Source organism: Salvelinus alpinus, chromosome 8 (genome assembly GCF_045679555.1).
Source record: "Salvelinus alpinus chromosome 8, SLU_Salpinus.1, whole genome shotgun sequence".
NCBI lineage: Eukaryota > Metazoa > Chordata > Actinopteri > Salmoniformes > Salmonidae > Salvelinus > Salvelinus alpinus.
Genome location: NC_092093.1, coordinates 3,156,548 through 3,180,274, shown reverse-complemented (window position 1 = coordinate 3,180,274; position 23,727 = coordinate 3,156,548). Strand labels below are relative to the sequence as shown.

The following is a 23,727-nucleotide window of genomic DNA, read 5'->3' as shown; positions in this document are numbered from 1 at the left end:
ATTGTTTGTGTATTGTGTGTGTGTTGTGTGAATGTTTTGTGGATGTTGTGTGTGTGTTGTATGGATGTTTGACCAGGGCCTATAGAGTAGTGCACTACTTTTGACCAGGGCCTATAGGGGTAGTGCACTTGTTTTGACCACCAGGGTCTGTAGGGGTAGTGAACTAGTTTTGACCAGGGCCTATAGGGGTAGTGCACTAGTTTTGACCACCAGGGTCTGCAGGGGTAGTGAACTAGTTTTGACCAGGGCCTATAGGGGTAGTGGCCTAGTTTTGACCAGGGCCTATAGGGGTAGTGCACTAGTTTTGACCAGCGCCTATAGGGGTAGTGCACTAGTTTTGACCAGGGCCTATAGGAGTAGTGCAGTAGTTTTGACCGCCAGGGTCTATAGGGGTAGTGAACTAGTTTTGAACAGGACCTATAGGGGTAGTGCCCTAGTTTTGACCAGGGCCTATAGGGGTAGTGCACTAGTTTTGACCAGGGCCTATAGGGGTAGTGCACTAGTTTTGACCAGGACCTATAGGGGTAGTGCACTATGTAGGGAATAGGGTGCCAATAGGGAGGTAGCCTGTATTAACATTTAAATGCATAGATGTTTTTAAAATATTTTAAATAGTAATGTATGAAGTAAAGATTTGTTTGTGTATTGTCTCGGTCCTGCAGGTCAGGAAGTGGAAGATGTTGAGCCGTCACCACGGCGATGCTAAGCAGAAGGAGGCGGAGTCTGAAGTGCACCTTGGGGGCGGTCCTTGGGGGGTGAGCACCAACCACCAGCTGGCTAGCCCTGTCATGCTGGAGTGCTGTGTCTGCAGTGGACCCTTCGTTAGCTACGCTCTGGAAGAGGCCTGGCAGCCACGGCAACGCACACAGGTACTGGGCTAGCCGCTAACAGCTAAACGCTAACTTTACCTTGATAACACACACAGGTGGGCTAGCCGCTGACAGCTAAACGCTAACTTTACCTTGATAACACACACAGGTACTGGGCTAGCCGCTAACAGCTAAACGCTAACTTTACCTTGATAACACACACAGGTGGGCTAGCCGCTGACAGCTAAACGCTAACTTTACCTTGATAACACACACAGGTACTGGGCTAGCCGCTAACAGCTAAACGCTAACTTTACCTTGATAACACACACAGGTGGGCTAGCCGCTGACAGCTAAACGCTAACTTTACCTTGATAACACACACAGGTACTGGGCTAGCCGCTAACAGCTAAACGCTAACTTTACCTTGATAACACACACAGGTACTGGGCTAGCCGCTAACAGCTAAACGCTAACTTTACCTTGATAACACACACAGGTACTGGGCTAGCCGCTAACAGCTAAACGCTAACTTTACCTTGATAACACACACAGGTGGGCTAGCCGCTGACAGCTAAACGCTAACTTTACCTTGATAACACACACAGGTACTGGGCTAGCCGCTAACAGCTAAACGCTAACTTTACCTTGATAACACACACAGGTGGGCTAGCCGCTGACAGCTAAACGCTAACTTTACCTTGATAACACACACAGGTACTGGGCTAGCCGCTAACAGCTAAACGCTAACTTTACCTTGATAACACACACAGGTACAATGATAACATGTTTATATACACGGGGTACCAGTATAGAGTCAATGATAACTTGGCTATATACACAGGGTACCAGTACTGAGTCAATGATAAATTGGTTATATACACGGGGTACCAGTACTGAGTCAATGATAAATTGGTTATATACACAGGGTACCAGTACTGAGTCAATGATACCGTGGCTATATACACAGGGTACCAGTACTGAGTCAATGATAAATTGGTTATATACACGGGGTACCAGTACTGAGTCAATGATAACTTGGCTATATACACGGGGTACCAGTACTGAGTCAATGTGCAAGGGTACGAGGTAATTGAGGTAGATACCGTATGTACACATAGGTAGGGATAAAGTTACTAGGCAACACGATAGATAACAAACAGCAGCAGAACTGTATGTGATGAGTCAAGAGTTAGTGCAAAATGGAAAATGCAGAGACTCCGGGTAGCTATTGGTTAACTCTTTAGCAGTCTTATGGCTTGGGGGGGTAGAAGCTGTTCAGAGTCCTGTTGGTTCCAGACTTGGTGCATCGGTACCGCTTGCCGTGCTGGTAACAGAGAGAAGAATCTATGACTAGGGTGGCTGGAGTCTTTGACAATTTTTATGGCCTTCCTCTGACACCGCCTGGTATGAAGATCCTGGATGGCAGGAAGCTTGGCCCGAGTGGTATACTTGGTATACTCGGCTAGCTAACCGCTAACTGTATCTTTATAACACACAGGTGGGATAGCCACTAACTGCTGCCACCTATGTTAAATGGAGAGAGTGATTGACCACCTCACTTAGAAGTGCAAAAATATTTCACTCTCTGTCTTTCTCTCTCTTTCTCTCTCACTCCAAACTGTGAGAGATTCTTTCCCCCCCAAAAAAAATACAAAAATCCTTTCTAAATGATTAATGAAGTCCTAATTTTGGCATTGTCATGGATACCGCAGGTCCTGCAGTTCCCTCAGCTAGCTCAGTCAACATACACACTGCAGAGAGACAGAGAGAGACGCACACTGCCCGCAAAATGAGGTGGAAATTGAGCTGCACTTCCTAACCTCTTGCCAAATGTATGACCATATTAGAGACAGACATTTCCCTCAGATTACACAGACCCACAAAGAATTTGAAAACAAATCAAATGTTGATTCTATTGGGTGAAATAGCACAGTGTGCAAAATCACAGCATCAACATTTGTGACCTGTTGCCACAAACACCATATTTATATTTATCTATTTTCTCTTTTGTACTTTAACTATTTGCACATCGTTACAACACTGTATATAGACATAATATGACATTTGAAATGTCTTTATTCTTTAGGAACGTTTTTTAAGTGTAATTGTGTAACTGTTAATTTTATATTGTTTATTTCATTTTTGTTTATTATCTATTTCACTTGTTTTGGCAATGTAAACAGAGAGAGAGAGAGAGAGAGAGAGGGGCATAGGGAGAAAGGGGAACAGATACAGAGATAGAATTGGAGACAGAGTTAGAGGGGAAGGTAGGAGAGAGGACCAGAGGGAAGGAGGAGAGAGGACCAGATGGAAGGTAGGAGAGAGGACCAGAGGGAAGGTAGGAGAGAGGACCAGAGGGACGGTAGGAGAGAGGACCAGAGGGACGGTAGGAGAGAGGACCAGATGGAAGGAGGAGAGAGGACCAGAGGGAAGGAGGAGAGAGGACCAGAGGGAAGGTAGGAGAGAGGACCAGAGGGAAGGTAGGAGAGAGGACCAGAGGGAAGGAGGAGAGAGGACCAGAGGGAAGGTAGGAGAGAGGACCAGAGGGAAGGTAGGAGAGAGGACCAGAGGGAAGGAGGAGAGAGGACCAGAGGGACGGTAGGAGAGAGGACCAGAGGGAAGGAGGAGAGAGGACCAGAGGGAAGGTAGGAGAGAGGACCAGAGGGAAGGTAGGAGAGAGGACCAGAGGGATGGTAGGAGAGAGGACCAGGTGGAAGGTAGGAGAGAGGGACAGAGGGACAGTAGGAGAGAGGACCAGATGGAAGGAGGAGAGTGGACCAGATGGAAGGAGGAGAGTGGACCAGATAGAAGGTAGGAGAGAGGACCAGAGGGAAGGTAGGAGAGAGGACCAGAGGGAAGGTAGGAGAGAGGACCAGGTGGAAGGTAGGAGAGAGGGACAGAGGGACAGTAGGAGAGAGGACCAGATGGAAGGAGGAGAGTGGACCAGAGGGAAGGTAGGAGAGAGGACCAGAGGGAAGGTAGGAGAGAGGACCAGTGGGACGGTAGGAGATAGGACCAGAGGGAAGGTAGGAGAGAGGACCAGAGGGACGGTAGGAGAGAGGACCAGGTGGAAGGTAGGAGAGTGGAGCAGTGGGACGGTAGGAGAAAGGACCAGAGGGAAGGTAGGAGAGAGGACCAGAGGGAAGGTAGGAGAGAGGACCAGAGGGAAGGTAGGAGAGAGGACCAGAGGGAAGGTAGGAGAGAGGACCAGAGGGAAGGTAGGAGAGAGGACCAGAGGGAAGGTAGGAGAGAGGACCAGAGGGAAGGTAGGAGAGAGGACCAGAGGGAAGGTAGGAGAGAGGACCAGGTGGAAGGTAGGAGAGAGGACCAGAGGGACAGTAGGAGAGAGGACCAGATGGAAGGAGGAGAGTGGACCAGAGGGAAGGTAGGAGAGAGGACCAGTGGGACGGTAGGAGAGAGGACCAGAGGGAAGGTAGGAGAGAGGACCAGAGGGACGGTAGGAGAGAGGACCAGGTGGAAGGTAGGAGAGTGGACCAGAGGGAAGGTAGGAGAGAGGACCAGATAGAAGGTAGGAGAGAGGACCAGAGGGAAGGTAGGAGAGAGGACCAGATGGAAGGAGGAGAGTGGACCAGAGGGACGGTAGGAGAGAGGACCAGATAGAAGGTAGGAGAGAGGACCAGTGGGACAGTAGGAGAGAGGACCAGAGGGAAGGTAGGAGAGAGGACCAGTGGGACAGTAGGAGAGAGGACCAGAGGGAAGGTAGGAGAGAGGACCAGATGAAAGGAGAGAGAGAGAGAGAAAGCGAGAGACAGAGAGAGAGAGAGTCATGGAGGAGCTGGGTACATATGGAGAGTGGTATACGTTGTCTCCTGAACACAACCCCTCCATCTCCCTCCATAATCCTATCTTTCTGATCTTGTTCCTGTATTCTGATAGTTAATGTTACAGGCTTTGGTTTTTCCATTTATGTTTTGAGGTTGGACTTTAGCACGTATAACTCGTTAGCATGTATGGCGCACCAATTGGTGTCACCTAATTAGTCAGTATGTGTTAGTAGGAAGGTGTTTCAGCTGTGCTGGCCCAGGTGATATTTAACAGTGTCTGGCCCAGGTGATATTTAACAGTGTCTGGCCCAGGTGATATTTAACAGTGTCTGGCCCAGGTGATATTTAACAGTGTCTGGCCCAGGTGATATTTAACAGTGTCTGGCCCAGGTGATATTTAACAGTGTCTGGCCCAGGTGATATTTAACAGTGTCTGGCCCAGGTGATATTTAACAGTGTCTGGCCCAGGTGATATTTAACAGTGTCTGGCCCAGGTGATATTTAACAGTGTCTGGCCCAGGTGATATTTAACAGTGTCTGGCCCAGGTGATATTTAACAGTGTCTGGCCCAGGTGATATTTAACAGTGTCTGGCCCAGGTGATATTTAACAGTGTCTGGCCCAGGTGATATTTAACAGTGTCTGGCCCAGGTGATATTTAACAGTGTCTGGCCCAGGTGATATTTAACAGTGTCTGGCCCAGGTGATATTTAACAGTGTCTGGCCCAGGTGATATTTAACAGTGTCTGGCCCAGGTGATATTTAACAGTGTCTGGCCCAGGTGATATTTAACAGTGTCTGGCCCAGGTGATATTTAACAGTGTCTGGCCCAGGTGATATTTAACAGTGTCTGGCCCAGGTGATATTTAACAGTGTCTGGCCCAGGTGATATTTAACAGTGTCTGGCCCAGGTGATATTTAACAGTGTCTGGCCCAGGTGATATTTAACAGTGTCTGGCCCAGGTGATATTTAACAGTGTCTGGCCCAGGTGATATTTAACAGTGTCTGGCCCAGGTGATATTTAACAGTGTCTGGCCCAGGTGATATTTAACAGTGTCTGGCCCAGGTGATATTTAACAGTGTCTGGCCCAGGTGATATTTAACAGTGTCTGGCCCAGGTGATATTTAACAGTGTCTGGCCCAGGTGATATTTAACAGTGTCTGGCCCAGGTGATATTTAACAGTGTCTGGCCCAGGTGATATTTAACAGTGTCTGGCCCAGGTGATATTTAACAGTGTCTGGCCCAGGTGATATTTAACAGTGTCTGGCCCAGGTGATATTTAACAGTGTCTGGCCCAGGTGATATTTAACAGTGTCTGGCCCAGGTGATATTTAACAGTGTCTGGCCCAGGTGATATTTAACAGTGTCTGGCCCAGGTGATATTTAACAGTGTCTGGCCCAGGTGATATTTAACAGTGTCTGGCCCAGGTGATATTTAACAGTGTCTGGCCCAGGTGATATTTAACAGTGTCTGGCCCAGGTGATATTTAACAGTGTCTGGCCCAGTGCTCCAGTTGTCTTGATAGATATGGTGGGTCAACTCTTTTAGTTGTCTCTCCCAATTTTGATTTCTAGACAAAACAATCCTCCGATCTGATTTTCCTGATTTCCCGTTTTTCTCCACCTTTCTTCTCTTCCTGTCTTTAAGTTTGGTGTTGTGCTTTTCTTTTGTTTGCCTCTTCTTTGTAAATTTAGTGTCACGGTGGCTGTCTTTTAGGTCCCAGTTGTTGTTGCTATGCAACTTTCAGTGGACACACCCATGAGTGTCTTTCAGAACCCCTCCTACCCCCCCACCCCCCCGTTTCATTTTGGTTGTTGGTCAGTGACTCTTTGTTAGTCCCACCCACTGGGGAGCCATGCCTAGCCAATCAGAATATTGTTTTGTCCCCACAAAAGGGCTTTATTACAGACAGAAATAATGCTCTGTTTCATCAGCTGTCCATGTGGCTGGTCTCAGACCCCCCAAGAGGCCGGATGTGGAGGTCATGGGGTGGGGTGGTTAAACGTGGTCTGAAGGCCGGTTGGACGTACTGCCAAATTCTCTAAAACAATGTTAGGGCGGCTTAAGGTAGAGAAATTAACATAAAATTCCCTGGCAACAGCTCTGGTGGACATGCCTGCAGTCAGCATTTCAATAGCACGCTCCCTCATAACTTGAGACGTCTGTGGCTTTGTGTTGTTGTGATAAAACTGTACATTTTAGAGTGGCCTTTTATTGTCTCCAGCACAAGGTGCACCTGTGTAATGATCATGCTGTTTAATCAGTTTCTTGATATGCCACACCTGGCAGGTGGATGGATTATCTTGGCAAAGGAGAAATGCTCACTAACAGGGATGTAAACAAATTTGTGAACAACATTTGAGAGAAATAACCTTTTTGTGCGTATGGAACATTTCTGGGATCTTTTATTTCAGCTCATGAAACCAACACTTTACATGTTGTGTTTATATTTTGGTTCAGTGTGTAAAGTGGGGAGAACAAGTATTTGCGTGTATAAGGTAGTAGTTGCGGAATTGTTAGGTTAGATTACTCGTTGGTTATTACTGCACTGTCGGAACTAGAAGCACAAGCATTTCGCTACACTCGCATTAACATCTGCTAACCACGTGTATGTGACTAATACATTTGATTTGATTTGATTAGAAGTAGGAAAACCTGCAAAATCGGCAGTGTATCAAATACTTGTTCTCCCCACTGTATGTAATAAAACTGTAACAAGTTTTGTAATTAATTGTAATAATTCATAGTTCCACTGTATGAACAACAGGTGGTAATTGCAGTCTGTAACTGCAGAGGTGTAACAACGAATGCTTGTTAAACGCTTGTTACAAAAGTTTCCAATAGCATCTCAACGCACCGTATTTCAGCACAAACCACATGAACACATTTTAGCCAGTTAAAAACCGATGACGTCATTGACACAACTCTGCGATAAAGGGCTCTGGAGTCTGATGCCCAATGGCAAAAACGGGGTTCACAAACGGTTCACATCAACAAAAAATACTTTTAATTGTTTAATCATTTAACGGTGCATTTGACATTTTGGGTCAATTACTTTAACCATCAATTTAAAAAACAACAACATTTGACACAGTTAAAAGTTATGGTTAAAATTGTAAGCCTATTAAGCTTCTTTAAATAATGGTTTAAATAATGGTTTATAAATGCATGTAAAATGGTCATAAGGCAGAACTCTTATTCCATCATGTCACCTTGCAGGGGTTTCACTGTAGAAGAACAGACTCACTGTTGGATGGGAAGCTTTGTTGCAGTTATTTATCCTAGGAATGAAGGCATCGTGTCAAGATCCTAATGATTTATGTATTCACCAGATGACTGATAGGGGGCGCTGTCTTGAAGACACTGTTCCTCCTTCTTGGCACACTTCCACCATTGTAAAAAAAAAATAAGTATTAATGTCTACGTTCGTTTTTGCCACATTTATTATATTACATAAACCTTCATGTATACTTTTAAACTATAAAATATATAAAAACAAATTGTTTGTTACTGTACCCACTACAATAACAAAAAATACTTAAATACATGTACTTTTGTCCTTGGAAACATTGAAATGAAAAACTGTAGAATTGCATGTATTGCTATGGAGGACTGCTCCTACTGGGGAGAGCCAATAATGGCCGACCGGTGGCTTCAAAGCCTCTCAATGGCCCAATTCATAACATCAGCAATCTAGGGTTCATTGCAATATTATCCCAACACGCTCGAAATAACAACATCAAACGTGCCCATGACACTAATGTCATGCAACAGTGCGCAAAGAACGGGGCCGAGAGCAAAATGCAGACAAGAAACAATGAAAATACAACAAATGTTGGAGGTTAAAAACATCAACACAGGAGAGAGAAAGTATGTTTTCCATACAATTTGTTTTGCTTTTTTTTGTATACATAAATTCTGTTGGATAATTTAGCATAGGGTTAGGGCATAGGGCATTTTTGTTGGGCCTACCGACTAGGCTAGCCAGCTAGCATCTACAGAATAGACTTTCCATATCGTATTGGTCACATACACATGGTTAGCAGATGTTAATGCGAGTGTAGCGAAATGCTTGTGCTTCTAGTTCCGACCGTGCAGTAATATCTAACAAGTAATCTAACAAATTAACAACAACTACCTAACACACACAAATCTAAAGGGATGGAATAAGAATGTATGTATGTATAAATATAAATATATGGATGAGCGATGGCCGAACGGCATTGGCAAGGTGCAATAGATTGTATAAGGTACAGTACAGTATATACAGATGAGATGAGTAATGTAAGATATGTTAACATTATTAAAGTGGCCAATGATTTGAGTCTCTATGTAGGCAGCAGCCTCTCTGAGTTAGTAATTGCTGTTTAGCAGTCTGATGGCCTTGAGATAGAAGCTGTTTTTCAGTCTCTAGGTCCCAACTTTGATGCACCTGCACTGACCTCGCCTTCTGGATGGTAGCGGGGTGAACAGGCCGTGGCTCGGGTGGTTGTTGTCCTTGATGATCTTTTTGGCCTTCCTGTGACATCGGGTGGTGTAGGTGTCCTGGAGGGCAGGTAGTTTGCCCCCGGTGATGCGTTGTGCAGACCTCACTACCCTCTGGAGAGCCCTGCGGTTGAGGGCGGTGCAGTTGCCGTACCAGGCGGCGATACAGCCCGACAGGATGCTCTCGATTGTGCATCTGTAATAGTTTGACAGGGCTTTAGGTGACAAGCCAAATTTCTTCAGCCTCCTGAGGTTGAAGAGGCTCTGTTGTGCCTTCTTCACCACACTGTCTGTGTGGGTGGACCATTTCAGTTTGTCCGTGATGTGTACGCCGAGGAACTTAAAACTTTCCACCTTCTCCACTACTGTCCCATCAATGTGGATAGGGGGATCGTCTCCTTTGTTTTGACGTTGAGTGACAGGTTGTTTTTCTGACCCCACACTCCGAGTGCCCTGTCTCGTCGTTATTGATAATCAAGCCCATGCAATCAGTTTGGTTATTTTTTCAATTAGCTAGCACGCTAGGTAGCTACTTTTCTTGTCTTGACTAGCTAGCTGAAGCTGGCAAATATGATATGGACGCTACTCGCTGGCTAACTAGCTAGCTAGCGTTTGCTGGGCCCGATGGTCTTATCTTCCCTGAACCTTGTTGTCAGGGTTTGTTGCCCAAGGATATTACGTGAGACACACCCAGCATGTCAACGTCAGCTAGCTACCTACTTGTATCAAAACACTGAGTAATGTTAGTTAATTTTCATTGTACCTAAACACTAGCTAACTTATTAGTGTTGGCAAGTGCTATTATTTTTGGTGGGATAACACAACAACTAGCTAGCTAGGCCTAGCTAACTATAAAAATCATGGTGATGCTAGCTAACTGGCAGGTTGTCATGGTGATGAAAACTAGGGGTAATGTAGAGTGTCTATGCTAAATTGTCATCCATTCTTCTTCTCTACCACAGATTCCCACAAGGTCTCAGACTCCAGGATGGGAAATGTTTACAAGAAAGAAACAGAAGAAGAGAGTCAGAGACAGAGTTGTCGATTTGCATTGTTTTTTGTAATGTTAAAAAAGGAAGAAAAAGACAGACCTATTTTTCTAAATTAGCTATTTAGGCTACTCACCATACCGTAGGCTACTCACCATACCGTAGGCTACAGATTTGTAGCCTACGGTGGCTAAATGGCTAAATTCCCAATCTGGCCCTCAACCATCACGGTCACCTAATAATCCCCAGTTTATAATTGGCTCATTCATCCCCCTCCTCTCCCCTGTAACTATTCCCCAGGTCGTTGCTGCAAATGAGAACGTGTTCTCAGTCAACTTACCTGGTAAAATAACGGTAAAAAAAATAAAAATAAAAATAAATTTGAGTCACCACTAGAATAATTAGTTATTGAGTAGGCCTATATCGTTATTTTTTCCAATTAATAAAATTATGAATCTAACAATAAACATTTTCTAAGAAATGTAACGTCTTTTTACATGTTGCAATAAAGTTGACTAAAGGAGAAACTCATATTTTGTTTGTAGGTATTTTCACTTGGTAATCCATATCAGCAATTCTATTGGACCAAACCGCTAGTTGAAACCGCTTGTTATCTTTCATCTAGGTTGTTGAGTGGCACAGCGAGGAGCTTGATGTGGGGGGGAGCTTGATGTGGGGGGGAGGAGCTTGATGTGGGGGGGAAGAGCTTGATGTGTGGTGGGTGTGTTTTAAATGGGAAGGTGCACAGTCACAGCATGAGCAGTGAAGGAGATACCTTGACAACAAGCGGACATAAATGCTAATTAAAATAGGGAAAAATTCTTGCAAAACAGGCATTTCGAATATCATGCTAAAATGTAAATTCAAATGAACTCGATATATCGCCTAGTATCTGAATACCCATAAAACTATCGTTATTGATGTGAAGTGCCTTCGCTTTCATGACAAATACAAATAAGAAAGGGATAATTGGACATCCTTGTTTAATTCCATGTCTAATATCGAATCTCTGTGAGGTTCCATGGGATAACTTCACAGAACTGCTACTATTTGAAAATATTAATAAATAAATGTATAATAATAATAAATAATAATAATTAATAATAATAAATAAAAAGGAAGTCTCAAAAATAAAAGAATGTTCAGTTGTATCAAAAGTCTACAAATAAAATAAAGCACCCCTTACAATATCACTAATAAGGTCATCATTCCCTGGAGATTAAATGCTGTTCTCTTTTAATTTACTGATGCATTTTAATTAAATTTCAATGATATAAATACATTAATCTCATGACTTTTTTGAAGTCTTCAACTATGAACTTTGCATTGTCTTTGACAGAGTCTAGTAGTATCCTTAGTAGGACAGACTTGTGGAAAGATTACCATGGAGACATATGTTGAAATACAGCATCTTTAGGGTTTCTGTTTTCTTTGCCATTTACTGTCTATTTATCTTATGAAAAGAGGTAAATTCAAATATATATTTTTCTCTAAATTGTAGAAGTACTTTGTGTTTTTTTTTCACTTCCTCCAATCATTTCCTCCTTCATCTTCCCCTTTTGCTCTCTTCCTCCAATCATTTCCTCCTTCATCTTCCTACATTCAGTCCAGTTGTAGTTGTAAAGAAAATAATTCATCAAGGTCCTCCATGGAGATTAGATACAATATTTCCTTATGTTTGACCCTCAATCTTTTAAGTTTCTTTACCTCACTTCATGGCTGTTTGTCGTATTTCAAACTTCATTATTTCCCATAAGACATTGTAAATAGATCAGCTTTTCTAAAATGTTCTCGTATAATATCTTTGGCATCCATCTTGAATGTATCATCTCCCAACAGCCTACTACTGAGTTTGCAATAACTCTGATAATTATTTAACTTTATGATCAGTAACAACAGTTGATTCAATGGATACTTTGACTATTTTCTAATGAATTAGAAAATCAACCAGAAGTAAATTTTTTGACTGTCTGTACATGTCCTTGTTAGACCAAGTGAAGTCCTATTTAATCAGGATATTTAGATTTCCACATGGCAACACTTAGATTATTCAACTCAAGATGATCAGTGATGGGTTTATTAGGATGGGATCGATGTCAATCATCACATTAGAAACAACTAAAATCCCCACCTGGGATCCTTTTTATATCTTGAAATACACCTTTAACGCTCATCTTCAAATTCTTGAAATAATTTCCTGTTGTTTTGTTTGTTGTTGGATGCATAGATATTTCCCGAATACCCCCCCCCCCCCCCCCCCCCCGGTAAAGTAGCCTTACTCAAGGAGGAGGGAGACATTGTGTAGTCTTTACAATAAGGAGTTAATCGCCCGTAGGCAGTGTTAGCATGCCAGTTCTCAGGTTAGTCTTATCTCATTCAAGTGTTTAGTATTTACAACAACCTCTTGTCTTGATCCTTGAGTCTTCCCAAACGATTAACGATGTCCACATCTTCCTGAAGTTCGGCTTTGGATTGGGGAATGACAGATGTCAACAACTCTGGCATGACAGCTCCACAGACGTCAACAACTCTGGAATGACAGCTCCACAGACGTCAACAACTCTGGAATGACAGCTCCACAGATGTCAACAACTCTGGAATGACAGCTCCACAGACGTCAACAACTCTGGAATGACAGCTCCACAGACGTCAACAACTCTGGAATGACAGCTCCACAGATGTCAACAACTCTGGAATGACAGCTCCACAGATGTCAACAACTCTGGAATGACAGCTCCACAGATGTCAACAACTCTGGAATGACAGCTCCACAGACGTCAACAACTCTGGAATGACAGCTCCACAGATGTCAACAACTCTGGAATGACAGCTCCACAGATGTCAACAACTCTGGAATGACAGCTCCACAGATGTCAACAACTCTGGAATGACAGCTCCACAGATGTCAACAACTCTGGAATGACAGCTCCACAGATGTCAACAACTCTGGAATGACAGCTCCACAGATGTCAACAACTCTGGAATGACAGCTCCACAGACGTCAACAACTATGGAATGACAGCTCCACAGATGTCAACAACTATGGAATGACAGCGCCACAGATGTCAACAACTCTGGAATGACAGCTCCACAGATGTCAACAACTCTGGAATGACAGCTCCACAGATGTCAACAACTCTGGAATGACAGCTCCACAGATGTCAACAACTCAGGAATGACAGCTCCACAGATGTCAACAACTATGGAATGACAGCGCCACAGATGTCAACAACTATGGAATGACAGCTCCACAGACGTCAACAACTATGGAATGACAGCTCCACAGATGTCAACAACTCTGGAATGGCAATTCCACAGACGTCAACAACTCTGGAATGACAGCTCCACAGATGTTAACAACTCTGGAATGACAGCTCCACAGATGTCAACAACTCTGGAATGACAGCTCCACAGACGTCAACAACTATGGAATGACAGCTCCACAGATGTCAACAACTCTGGAATGACAGCTCCACAGACGTCAACAACTATGGAATGACAGGTCCACAGATGTCAACAACTCTGGAATGACAGCTCCACAGATGTCAACAACTCTGGAATGACAGCTCCACAGATGTCAACAACTCTGGAATGACAGCTCCACAGATGTCAACAACTCTGGAATGACAGCTCCACAGATGTCAACAACTCTGGAATGACAGCTCCACAGATGTCAACAACTCTGGAATGACAGCTCCACAGATGTCAACAACTCTGGAATGACAGCTCCACAGATGTCAACAACTCTGGAATGACAGCTCCACAGACGTCAACAACTCTGGAATGACAGCTCCACAGATGTCAACAACTCTGGAATGACAGCTCCACAGATGTCAACAACTCTGGAATGACAGCTCCACAGATGTTAACAACTCTGGAATGACAGCTCCACAGACGTCAACAACTCTGGAATGACAGCTCCACAGATGTCAACAACTCTGGAATGACAGCTCCACAGATGTCAACAACTCTGGAATGACAGCTCCACAGACGTCAACAACTATGGAATGACAGTTCCACAGACGTCAACAACTATGGAATGACAGTTCCACAGATGTCAACAACTATGGAATGACAGCTCCACAGACGTCAACAACTATGGAATGACAGCTCCACAGATGTCAACAACTATGGAATGACAGCGCCACAGATGTCAACAACTCTGGAATGACAGCTCCACAGATGTCAACAACTCTGGAATGACAGTTCCACAGACGTCAACAACTATGGAATGACAGTTCCACAGACGTCAACAACTCTGGAATGACAGCTCCACAGACGTCAACAACTATGGAATGACTGCTCCACAGATGTCAACAACTATGGAATGACAGCGCCACAGATGTCAACAACTCTGGAATGACAGCTCCACAGATGTCAACAACTCTGGAATGACAGCTCCACAGATGTCAACAACTCTGGAATGACAGCTCCACAGATGTCAACAACTCTGGAATGGCAATTCCACAGACGTCAACAACTCTGGAATGACAGCTCCACAGATGTCAACAACTCTGGAATGACAGCTCCACAGATGTCAACAACTCTGGAATGACAGCTCCACAGACGTCAACAACTCTGGAATGACAGCTCCACAGATGTCAACAACTCTGGAATGACAGCTCCACAGATGTCAACAACTCTGGAATGACAGCTCCACAGATGTCAACAACTCTGGAATGACAGCTCCACAGATGTCAACAACTCTGGAATGACAGCTCCACAGATGTCAACAACTCTGGAATGACAGCTCCACAGATGTCAACAACTCTGGAATGACAGCTCCACAGACGTCAACAACTATGGAATGACAGCTCCACAGATGTCAACAACTATGGAATGACAGCGCCACAGATGTCAACAACTCTGGAATGACAGCTCCACAGATGTCAACAACTCTGGAATGACAGCTCCACAGATGTCAACAACTCTGGAATGACAGCTCCACAGATGTCAACAACTCAGGAATGACAGCTCCACAGATGTCAACAACTATGGAATGACAGCGCCACAGATGTCAACAACTATGGAATGACAGCTCCACAGACGTCAACAACTATGGAATGACAGCTCCACAGATGTCAACAACTCTGGAATGGCAATTCCACAGACGTCAACAACTCTGGAATGACAGCTCCACAGATGTTAACAACTCTGGAATGACAGCTCCACAGATGTCAACAACTCTGGAATGACAGCTCCACAGACGTCAACAACTATGGAATGACAGCTCCACAGATGTCAACAACTCTGGAATGACAGCTCCACAGACGTCAACAACTATGGAATGACAGGTCCACAGATGTCAACAACTCTGGAATGACAGCTCCACAGATGTCAACAACTCTGGAATGACAGCTCCACAGATGTCAACAACTCTGGAATGACAGCTCCACAGATGTCAACAACTCTGGAATGACAGCTCCACAGATGTCAACAACTCTGGAATGACAGCTCCACAGATGTCAACAACTCTGGAATGACAGCTCCACAGATGTCAACAACTCTGGAATGACAGCTCCACAGATGTCAACAACTCTGGAATGACAGCTCCACAGACGTCAACAACTCTGGAATGACAGCTCCACAGATGTCAACAACTCTGGAATGACAGCTCCACAGATGTCAACAACTCTGGAATGACAGCTCCACAGATGTTAACAACTCTGGAATGACAGCTCCACAGACGTCAACAACTCTGGAATGACAGCTCCACAGATGTCAACAACTCTGGAATGACAGCTCCACAGATGTCAACAACTCTGGAATGACAGCTCCACAGATGTCAACAACTCTGGAATGACAGTTCCACAGACGTCAACAACTATGGAATGACAGTTCCACAGATGTCAACAACTATGGAATGACAGCTCCACAGACGTCAACAACTATGGAATGACAGCTCCACAGATGTCAACAACTATGGAATGACAGCTCCACAGATGTCAACAACTCTGGAATGACAGCTCCACAGATGTCAACAACTCTGGAATGACAGTTCCACAGACGTCAACAACTATGGAATGACAGTTCCACAGACGTCAACAACTCTGGAATGACAGCTCCACAGACGTCAACAACTATGGAATGACTGCTCCACAGATGTCAACAACTATGGAATGACAGCGCCACAGATGTCAACAACTCTGGAATGACAGCTCCACAGATGTCAACAACTCTGGAATGACAGCTCCACAGATGTCAACAACTCTGGAATGACAGGTCCACAGATGTCAACAACTCTGGAATGGCAATTCCACAGACGTCAACAACTCTGGAATGACAGCTCCACAGATGTCAACAACTCTGGAATGACAGCTCCACAGATGTTAACAACTATGGAATGACAGCTCCACAGACGTCAACAACTCTGGAATGACAGCTCCACAGACGTCAACAACTCTGTGTTTTGATGTCCTCACCCACCTGTTCCGGTATCCCATAAAGCCTCAGGTTCCATCTGCGCTGGTATCTCTCTGCCTCGTTCACCATTTTGCTCCAGTTCAGCCACTTTCCTTTCATTTTCCTGGCAGGTAACGTCCACATTCTTCATGTCACTTTTGATGTTTATTATTTTATTTTTTACTTCTTCAGAGATTAAAGTCAACAGATTTCTTCATTGGCCTCAATTTTCACCTTATTCTTCCTATCCATGTCCTCCGTGCCATCTGACCTCTCATCTATTTTCCGCTGTCAAAAGAATCACAACATTGTTTTGCATATTCAAGAAGTGACATACCCTCTTGCCTTCTCATCCTTTTCTCGTGGGACTCGACTGGAGTGTCGGGGTCGTGAGGTAACGGCATGAGTCGAGAACTGTACGTGCGCAGGTTGTCAGCATTGTCCGTGCACATCAACGGTCCACCACCACCGACAGCAGCATTATTTTCCACAGTCACATTCTAAAGAGGAGTACCAGCTGATGATTTCTCCATTTATTTTCTTTTTGATCCGGCCGTGGGAGATCCCATGTAGACAAGCTAGTTCTTTAGCTAGCCAACATTAACTTGGCTAGCTAGCTAAAGCTTGGCTAGTTGATGTTGTTGCTAACTCAAGTTGATGGGAGTTTCCATATAGACAAGCTAGTTTTTTAGCTAGCTAGTTTAGCTAAACAGTTAGCTAGCCAACATTAAATTGGCTAGCTAGCTAAAGCTTGGCTAGTTGATATTGTTGCTAACTCAAGTTGATGGGAGTTTCCATATAGACAAGCTAGTTTTTTAGCTAGCTAGTTTAGCTAAACAGTTAGCTAGCCAACATTAAATTGGCTAGCTAGCTAAAGCTTGGCTAGTTGATGTTGTTGCTAACTCAAGTTGACTTTTCAGTTTTTAGAGGTAAATAATGAGCGAAAAGTAATCAATTACTTTGGTAAACAAACTACCATATTCATACCATCTCTCAAAATGCTAATATTTGGTTGAGCAAATCAAAAAAATTCTTCAGCTACCAAAAATCGCATCTGCACTGGCCGCCATCTTGCATTCCCCCAGTTCTGGTAGTTAGCATGAGGTCAGTGGATTTCAAAAGTCCTATAAAACGATAACAAAAAAATCCTAGTGCTCAGATTCCTTCTTGAGCTGAACACACACACACACACACACACACACACACACACACACACACACACACACACACACACACACACACACACACACACACACACACACACACACACACACACACACTCTCACACACAGAAACACAGACAAACACACACACACTCACTCTCTCTCTCTCTCTCTCTCTCTCTCTCACACACACTTAACGTTTCTCTTGTTTTCTAGGCGATGGATCTGTACTACCATAGTGAACCAGACCCAGAGTACTACTGCTGTCCCAACGACTCTAGTAAGTCTACCTTACACCTACCTCTCTCTCCCCCTCCCCTCCCCCTGTCTCCCCCTACCCTCCCCCTCTCTCCCCCTACCCTCCCCCTGTCTCCCCCTACCCTCCCCCTCTCTCCCCCTACCCCCCTCTCTCTCCCCCTGTCTCCCCCTACCCTCCCCCTCTCTCCCACTACCCTCCCCCTCTCTCCCCCTCCCCTCCCCCTGTCTCCCCCTCCCCTCCCCCTCTCTCCCCCTCCCCTCCCCCTCTCTCCCCCTACCCTCCCCCTCTCTCCCCCTACCCTCCCCCTCTCTCCCCCTACCCTCCCCCTCTCTCCCCCTACCCCCCCCTCTCTCCCCCTCCCCTCCCCCTGTCTCCCCCTACCCTCCCCCTCTCTCCCTCTCTCCCCCTACCCTCCCCCTCTCTCCCCCTACCCTCCCCCTCTCTCCCACTACCCTCCCCCTCTCTCCCCCTCCCCTCCCCCTGTCTCCCCCTACCCTCCCTCTCTCTCCCACTACCCTCCCCCTCTCTCCCCCTACCCCCCCCTCTCTCCCCCTCCCCTCCCCCTGTCTCCCCCTCCCCTCCCCCTCTCTCCCCCTACCCTCCCCCTCTCTCCCCCTACCCTCCCCCTCTCTCCCACTACCCTCCCCCTCTCTCCCCCTACCCCCCCTCTCTCCCCCTCCCCTCCCCCTGTCTCCCCCTACCCTCCCCCTCTCTCCCCCTACCCCCCTCTCTCTCCCCCTACCCTCCCCCTGTCTCCCCCTACCCTCCCTCTCTCTCCCACTACCCTCCCCCTCTCTCCCCCTACCCCCCCTCTCTCCCCCTCCCCTCCCCCTGTCTCCCCCTCCCCTCCCCCTCTCTCCCCCTACCCTCCCCCTCTCTCCCCCTACCCTCCCCCTCTCTCCCCCTACCCCCCCCTCTCCCCCTGTCTCCCCCTCCCCTCCCCCTCTCTCCCCCTACCCCCCTCTCTCTCCCCCTACCCTCCCCCTGTCTCCCCCTACCCTCCCTCTCTCTCCCACTACCCTCGCCCTCTCTCCCCCTACCCCCCCCTCTCTCCGTCTCCCCCTCCCCTCCCCCTCTCTCCCCCTCCCCCCCTTTCTCCCCCTCCCCCTGTCTCCCCCTCCCCTCCCCCTCTCTCCCCCTACCCCCCCCTCTCTCCCCCTCCCCTCCCCCTGTCTCCCCCTCCCCTCCCCCTCTCTCCCCCTACCCTCCCCCTGTCTCCCCCTCCCCTCCCCTCCCCCTGTCTCCCCCTACCCTCCCCCTCTCTCCCCCTCCCCTCCCCCTCTCTCCCCCTCCCCTCCCCCTGTCTCCCCCTCCCCTCCCCCTCTCTCCCCCTCCCCTCCCCCTGTCTCCCCCTCCCCTATTAAAGTGGCCAGTGATTCCATGTCTATGTATATGGGGCAGCAGCCTCTAAGGTGCAGGGTGGAGTAACATTATTAAAGTGACCAGTGATTCCATGTCTATGTATATTGGGCAGCAGCCTCTAAGGTGCAGGGCTGAGTAACCGGGTGGTAGCTGGCTAGTGATGGCTATTTAACAGTCTGATGGCCTTGAGATAGAAGCTGTTTTTCAGTCTCTCGGTCCTAGTTTTGATGCACCTGTACTGACTTTGCCTTCTGGATGATAGCGGGGTGAACAGGCAGTGGCTCGGGTGGTTGTTGTCCTTGATGATCTTTTTGGCCTTCCTGTGACATCGGGTGCTGTAGGTGTCCTGGAGGGCAGGTAGTTTGCCCCCGGTGATGCGTTGGGCTGACTGCACCACCCTCTCGAGAGCCTTACGGTTTTGGGCGGATCAGTTGCCGTACCAGGCGGTGATACAGCCTGACAGGATGCTCTCAATGGTGCATCTGTAAAAGTTTGTGAGGGTTTTAGGGGCCAAGCCAAATTTCTTCAGCCTCCTGCGCATTCTGTTGCGTGTTCTTTACCACACTGTCTGTGTGGGTGGTCCATTTCAGGTCGTCAGCGATGTATACGCCGAGGACCTTAAAGCTTTCCACCTTCTTCACTGCGATCCCATCAATGTGGTTAGGGGCCTGCTCCCTCTGCTGTTTCCTGAAGTCCACGATCAGCTCCTTCGTTTTGTTGACATTGAGGGAGAGGTTATTTTCCTGGCACTACTCCGCCAGGGCCCTCACCTCCTCCCTGTAGGCCGTCTCGTCATTGTTGGTAACCAGGCCTGCTATGGTTGTGTCGTCTGCAAACTTGATGATTGAGTTGGAGGCGTGTGTGGCCACGCAGTCATGGGTGAACAGGGAGTACAGGAGAGGGCTGAGCACACACCCTTGTGGGGCCCCAGTGTTGAGGATCAGCGAAGTGGAGGTGTTGTTTCCTATCTTCACCACCTGGGGGCGGCCCGTCAGGAAGTCCTGGACCCAGTTGCACAGGGTGGGGTTCAGACCCAGGGCCTCAAGCTTAATGATGACCTTGGAGAGTACCATGGTGTTGAAGGCTGAGCTATATTCATTGAACAGCATTCTTTCCCATCTCTTTACCATCTCTTTCCCATCTCTTTACCATCTCTTTCCCATCTCTTTCCCATCTCTTTACCATCTCTTTACCATCTCTTTCCCATCTCTTTACCACCTCTTTCCCATCTCTTCTTTCCCATCTCTTCTTTCCCATCTCTTCTTTACCATCTCTTCTTTACCATCTCTTCTTTACCATCTCTTTACATCTCTTTCCCATCTCTTCTTTACCATCTCTTCTTTACCATCTCTTTCCCATCTCTTTACCATCTCTTTACCACCTCTTTCCCATCTCTTTACCATCTCTTTACATCTCTTTACCATCTCTTTACCACCTCTTCTTTACCATCTCTTTCCCATCTCTTTCCCATCTCTTTCCCATCTCTTTACCATCTCTTTCCCATCTCTTTCCCATCTCTTTACCATCTCTTTACCACCTCTTTCCCATCTCTTTCCCATCTCTTTCCCATCTCTTTACCATCTCTTTCCCATCTCTTTCCCATCTCTTTCCCATCTCTTTACCATCTCCTTACCACCTCTTTACCATCTCTTTCCCATCTCTTTCCCATCTTTTTCCCATCTCTTTCCCATCTCTTTACCACCTCTTTCCCATCTCTTTCCCATCTCTTTACCATCTCTTTGCCATCTCTTTCCCATCTCTTTCCCATCTCTTTCCTATCTCTTTACCACCTCTTTCCCATCTCTTTCCCATCTCTTTACCATCTCTTTACCATCTCTTTCCCATCTCTTTACCACCTCTTTCCCATCTCTTTCCCATCTCTTTCCCATCTCTTTCCCATCTCTTTCCCATCTCTTTACCACCTCTTTCCCATCTCTTTCCCATCTCTTTCCCATCTCTTTACCATCTCTTGACCATCTCTTTCCCCTCTCTTTACCATCTCTTTCCCATCTCTTTCCCATCTCTTTCCCATCTCTTTCCCATCTCTTTACCATCTCTTTCCCATCTCTTTCCCATCTCTTTCCCATCTCTTTCCCATCTCTTTACCATCTCTTTACCATCTCTTGACCATCTCTTTACCATCTCTTCTTTCCCACCTCTTTCCCATCTCTTTCCCATCTCTTTACCATCTCTTTCCCATCTCTTTCCCATCTCTTTACCATCTCTTTCCCATCTCTTTCCCATCTCTTTACCATCTCTTTACCATCTCTTGACCATCTCTTTACCATCTCTTCTTTACCATCTCTTCTTTCCCATCTCTTTCCCATCTCTTTCCCATCTCTTTCCAATCTCTTTACCACCTCTTTCCCATCTCTTTCCCATCTCTTTACCATCTCTTTGCCATCTCTTTCCCATCTCTTCTTTCTTTCCATCTCTTTCTCTTTCCCATCTCTTTCCCATCTCTTTACCATCTCTTTACCATCTCTTTCCCATCTCTTTCCCATCTCTTTACCACCTCTTTCCCATCTCTTTCCCATCTCTTTCCCATCTCTTTCCCATCTCTTTACCACCTCTTTCCCATCTCTTTCCCATCTCTTTCCCATCTCTTTCCCATCTCTTTCCCATCTCTTGACCATCTCTTTCCCCTCTCTTTACCATCTCTTTCCCATCTCTTTCCCATCTCTTTCCCATCTCTTTACCATCTCTTTCCCATCTCTTTCCCATCTCTTTCCCATCTCTTTCCCATCTCTTTCCCATCTCTTTACCATCTCTTGACCATCTCTTTACCATCTCTTCTTTACCATCTCTTCTTTCCCACCTTCTTTCCCACCTCTTTCCCATCTCTTTCCCATCTCTTTACCATCTCTTTCCCATCTCTTTCCCATCTCTTTCCCATCTCTTTCCCATCTCTTTCCCATCTCTTTCCCATCTCTTTACCATCTCTTGACCATCTCTTTACCATCTCATCTTTACCACACTAGTAGATCAACTTACCTAACTTTCCACTAACTTTCCCAACATCATTTTACCAATCAGTTTACCAGGATTTTAACACTCAACATGTACCAGTATGTACTGATTATGAGTTAGACACATCACAGTATTCTGACTAGCTGGTACTGGCTGACTGGTACTGGCTGACTGGTACTGACTGACTGGTACTGGCTGACTGGTACTGACTGACTGGTACTGGCTGACTGGTACTGGCTGACTGGTACTGACTGGTACTGGCTGACTGGTACTGGCTGACTAGTACTGGCTGACTGGTACTGAATGACTGGTACTGACTGACTGGTACTGGCTGACTGGTACTGACTGTTACTGGCTGAATGGTACTGGCTGGTACTGGCTGACTGGTACTGGCTGGTACTGGCTGACTGGTACTGGCTGACTAGTACTGGCTGACTGGTACTGGCTGACTGGTACTGACTGACTGGTACTGGCTGGTACTGGTACTGGCTGACTGGTGCTGACTGACTGGCTGGCTGACTGGTACTGGCTGACTGGTCCTGGCTGGCTGGTACTGGCTGACTCGTACTGGCTGACTGGTACTAACTGACTGGTTCTGGCTGACTGGTACTGGCTGACTGGGATATGACTCCTTACGTCAGGCCAGCCAGGGAGACCCTCTACTGGGATATGACTCCGTACGTCAGGCCAGTCAGGGAGACCCTCTACTGGGATATGGGATATGACTCCTTACGTCAGGCCAGCCAGGGAGACCCTCTACTGGGATATGACTCCTTATGTCAGGCCAGCCAGGGAGACCCTCTACTGGGATATGACTCCTTACGTCAGGCCAGCCAGGGAGACCCTCTACTGGGATATGACTCCTTACGTCAGGCCAGCCAGGGAGACCATCTACTGGGATATGACTCCTTACGTCAGGCCAGTCAGGGAGACCCTCTACTGGGATATGACTCCTTACGTCAGGCCAGCCAGGGAGACCCTCTACTGGGATATGACTCCTTACGTCAGGCCAGCCAGGGAGACCCTCTACTGGGATATGGGATATGACTTCTTACGTCAGGCCAGCCAGGGAGACCCTCTACTGGGATATGACTCCTTACGTCAGGCCAGTCAGGGAGACCCTCTACTGGGATATGACTCCTTACGTCAGGCCAGTCAGGGAGACCATCTACTGGGATATGGGATATGACTCCTTACGTCAGGCCAGCCAGGGAGACCCTCTACTGGGATATGACTCCTTACGTCAGGCCAGCCAGGGAGACCCTCTACTGGGATATGACTCCTTACGTCAGGCCAGCCAGGGAGACCCTCTACTGGGATATGACTCCTTACGTCAGGCCAGCCAGGGAGACCCTCTACTGGGATATGACTCCTTACGTCAGGCCAGCCAGGGAGACCCTCTACTGGGATATGACTCCTTACGTCAGGCCAGCCAGGGAGACCCTCTACTGGGATATGACTCCTTATGTCAGGCCAGCCAGGGAGACCCTCTACTGG

General features: G+C 46.6%; 1 protein-coding gene across 5 annotated transcripts in view; it reads left to right on the top strand.

Annotated features, from left to right (window-relative positions):
• sgk1 (serum/glucocorticoid regulated kinase 1) overlaps window positions 1-23,727 on the top strand; it is a 94,531-nt gene that overhangs the window by 32,989 nt on the left and 37,815 nt on the right. For 4 of the 5 annotated variants that reach the window (XM_071412426.1, XM_071412424.1, XM_071412425.1 and 1 more), the window contains 2 exons: window positions 663-869; window positions 17,856-17,919. In XM_071412426.1, coding sequence (XP_071268527.1) covers window positions 663-869; window positions 17,856-17,919 — 271 coding nt within the window. The remainder of the gene's footprint in view (window positions 1-662; window positions 870-17,855; window positions 17,920-23,727) is intronic. The other variant, XM_071412428.1, reaches the window with a different exon arrangement.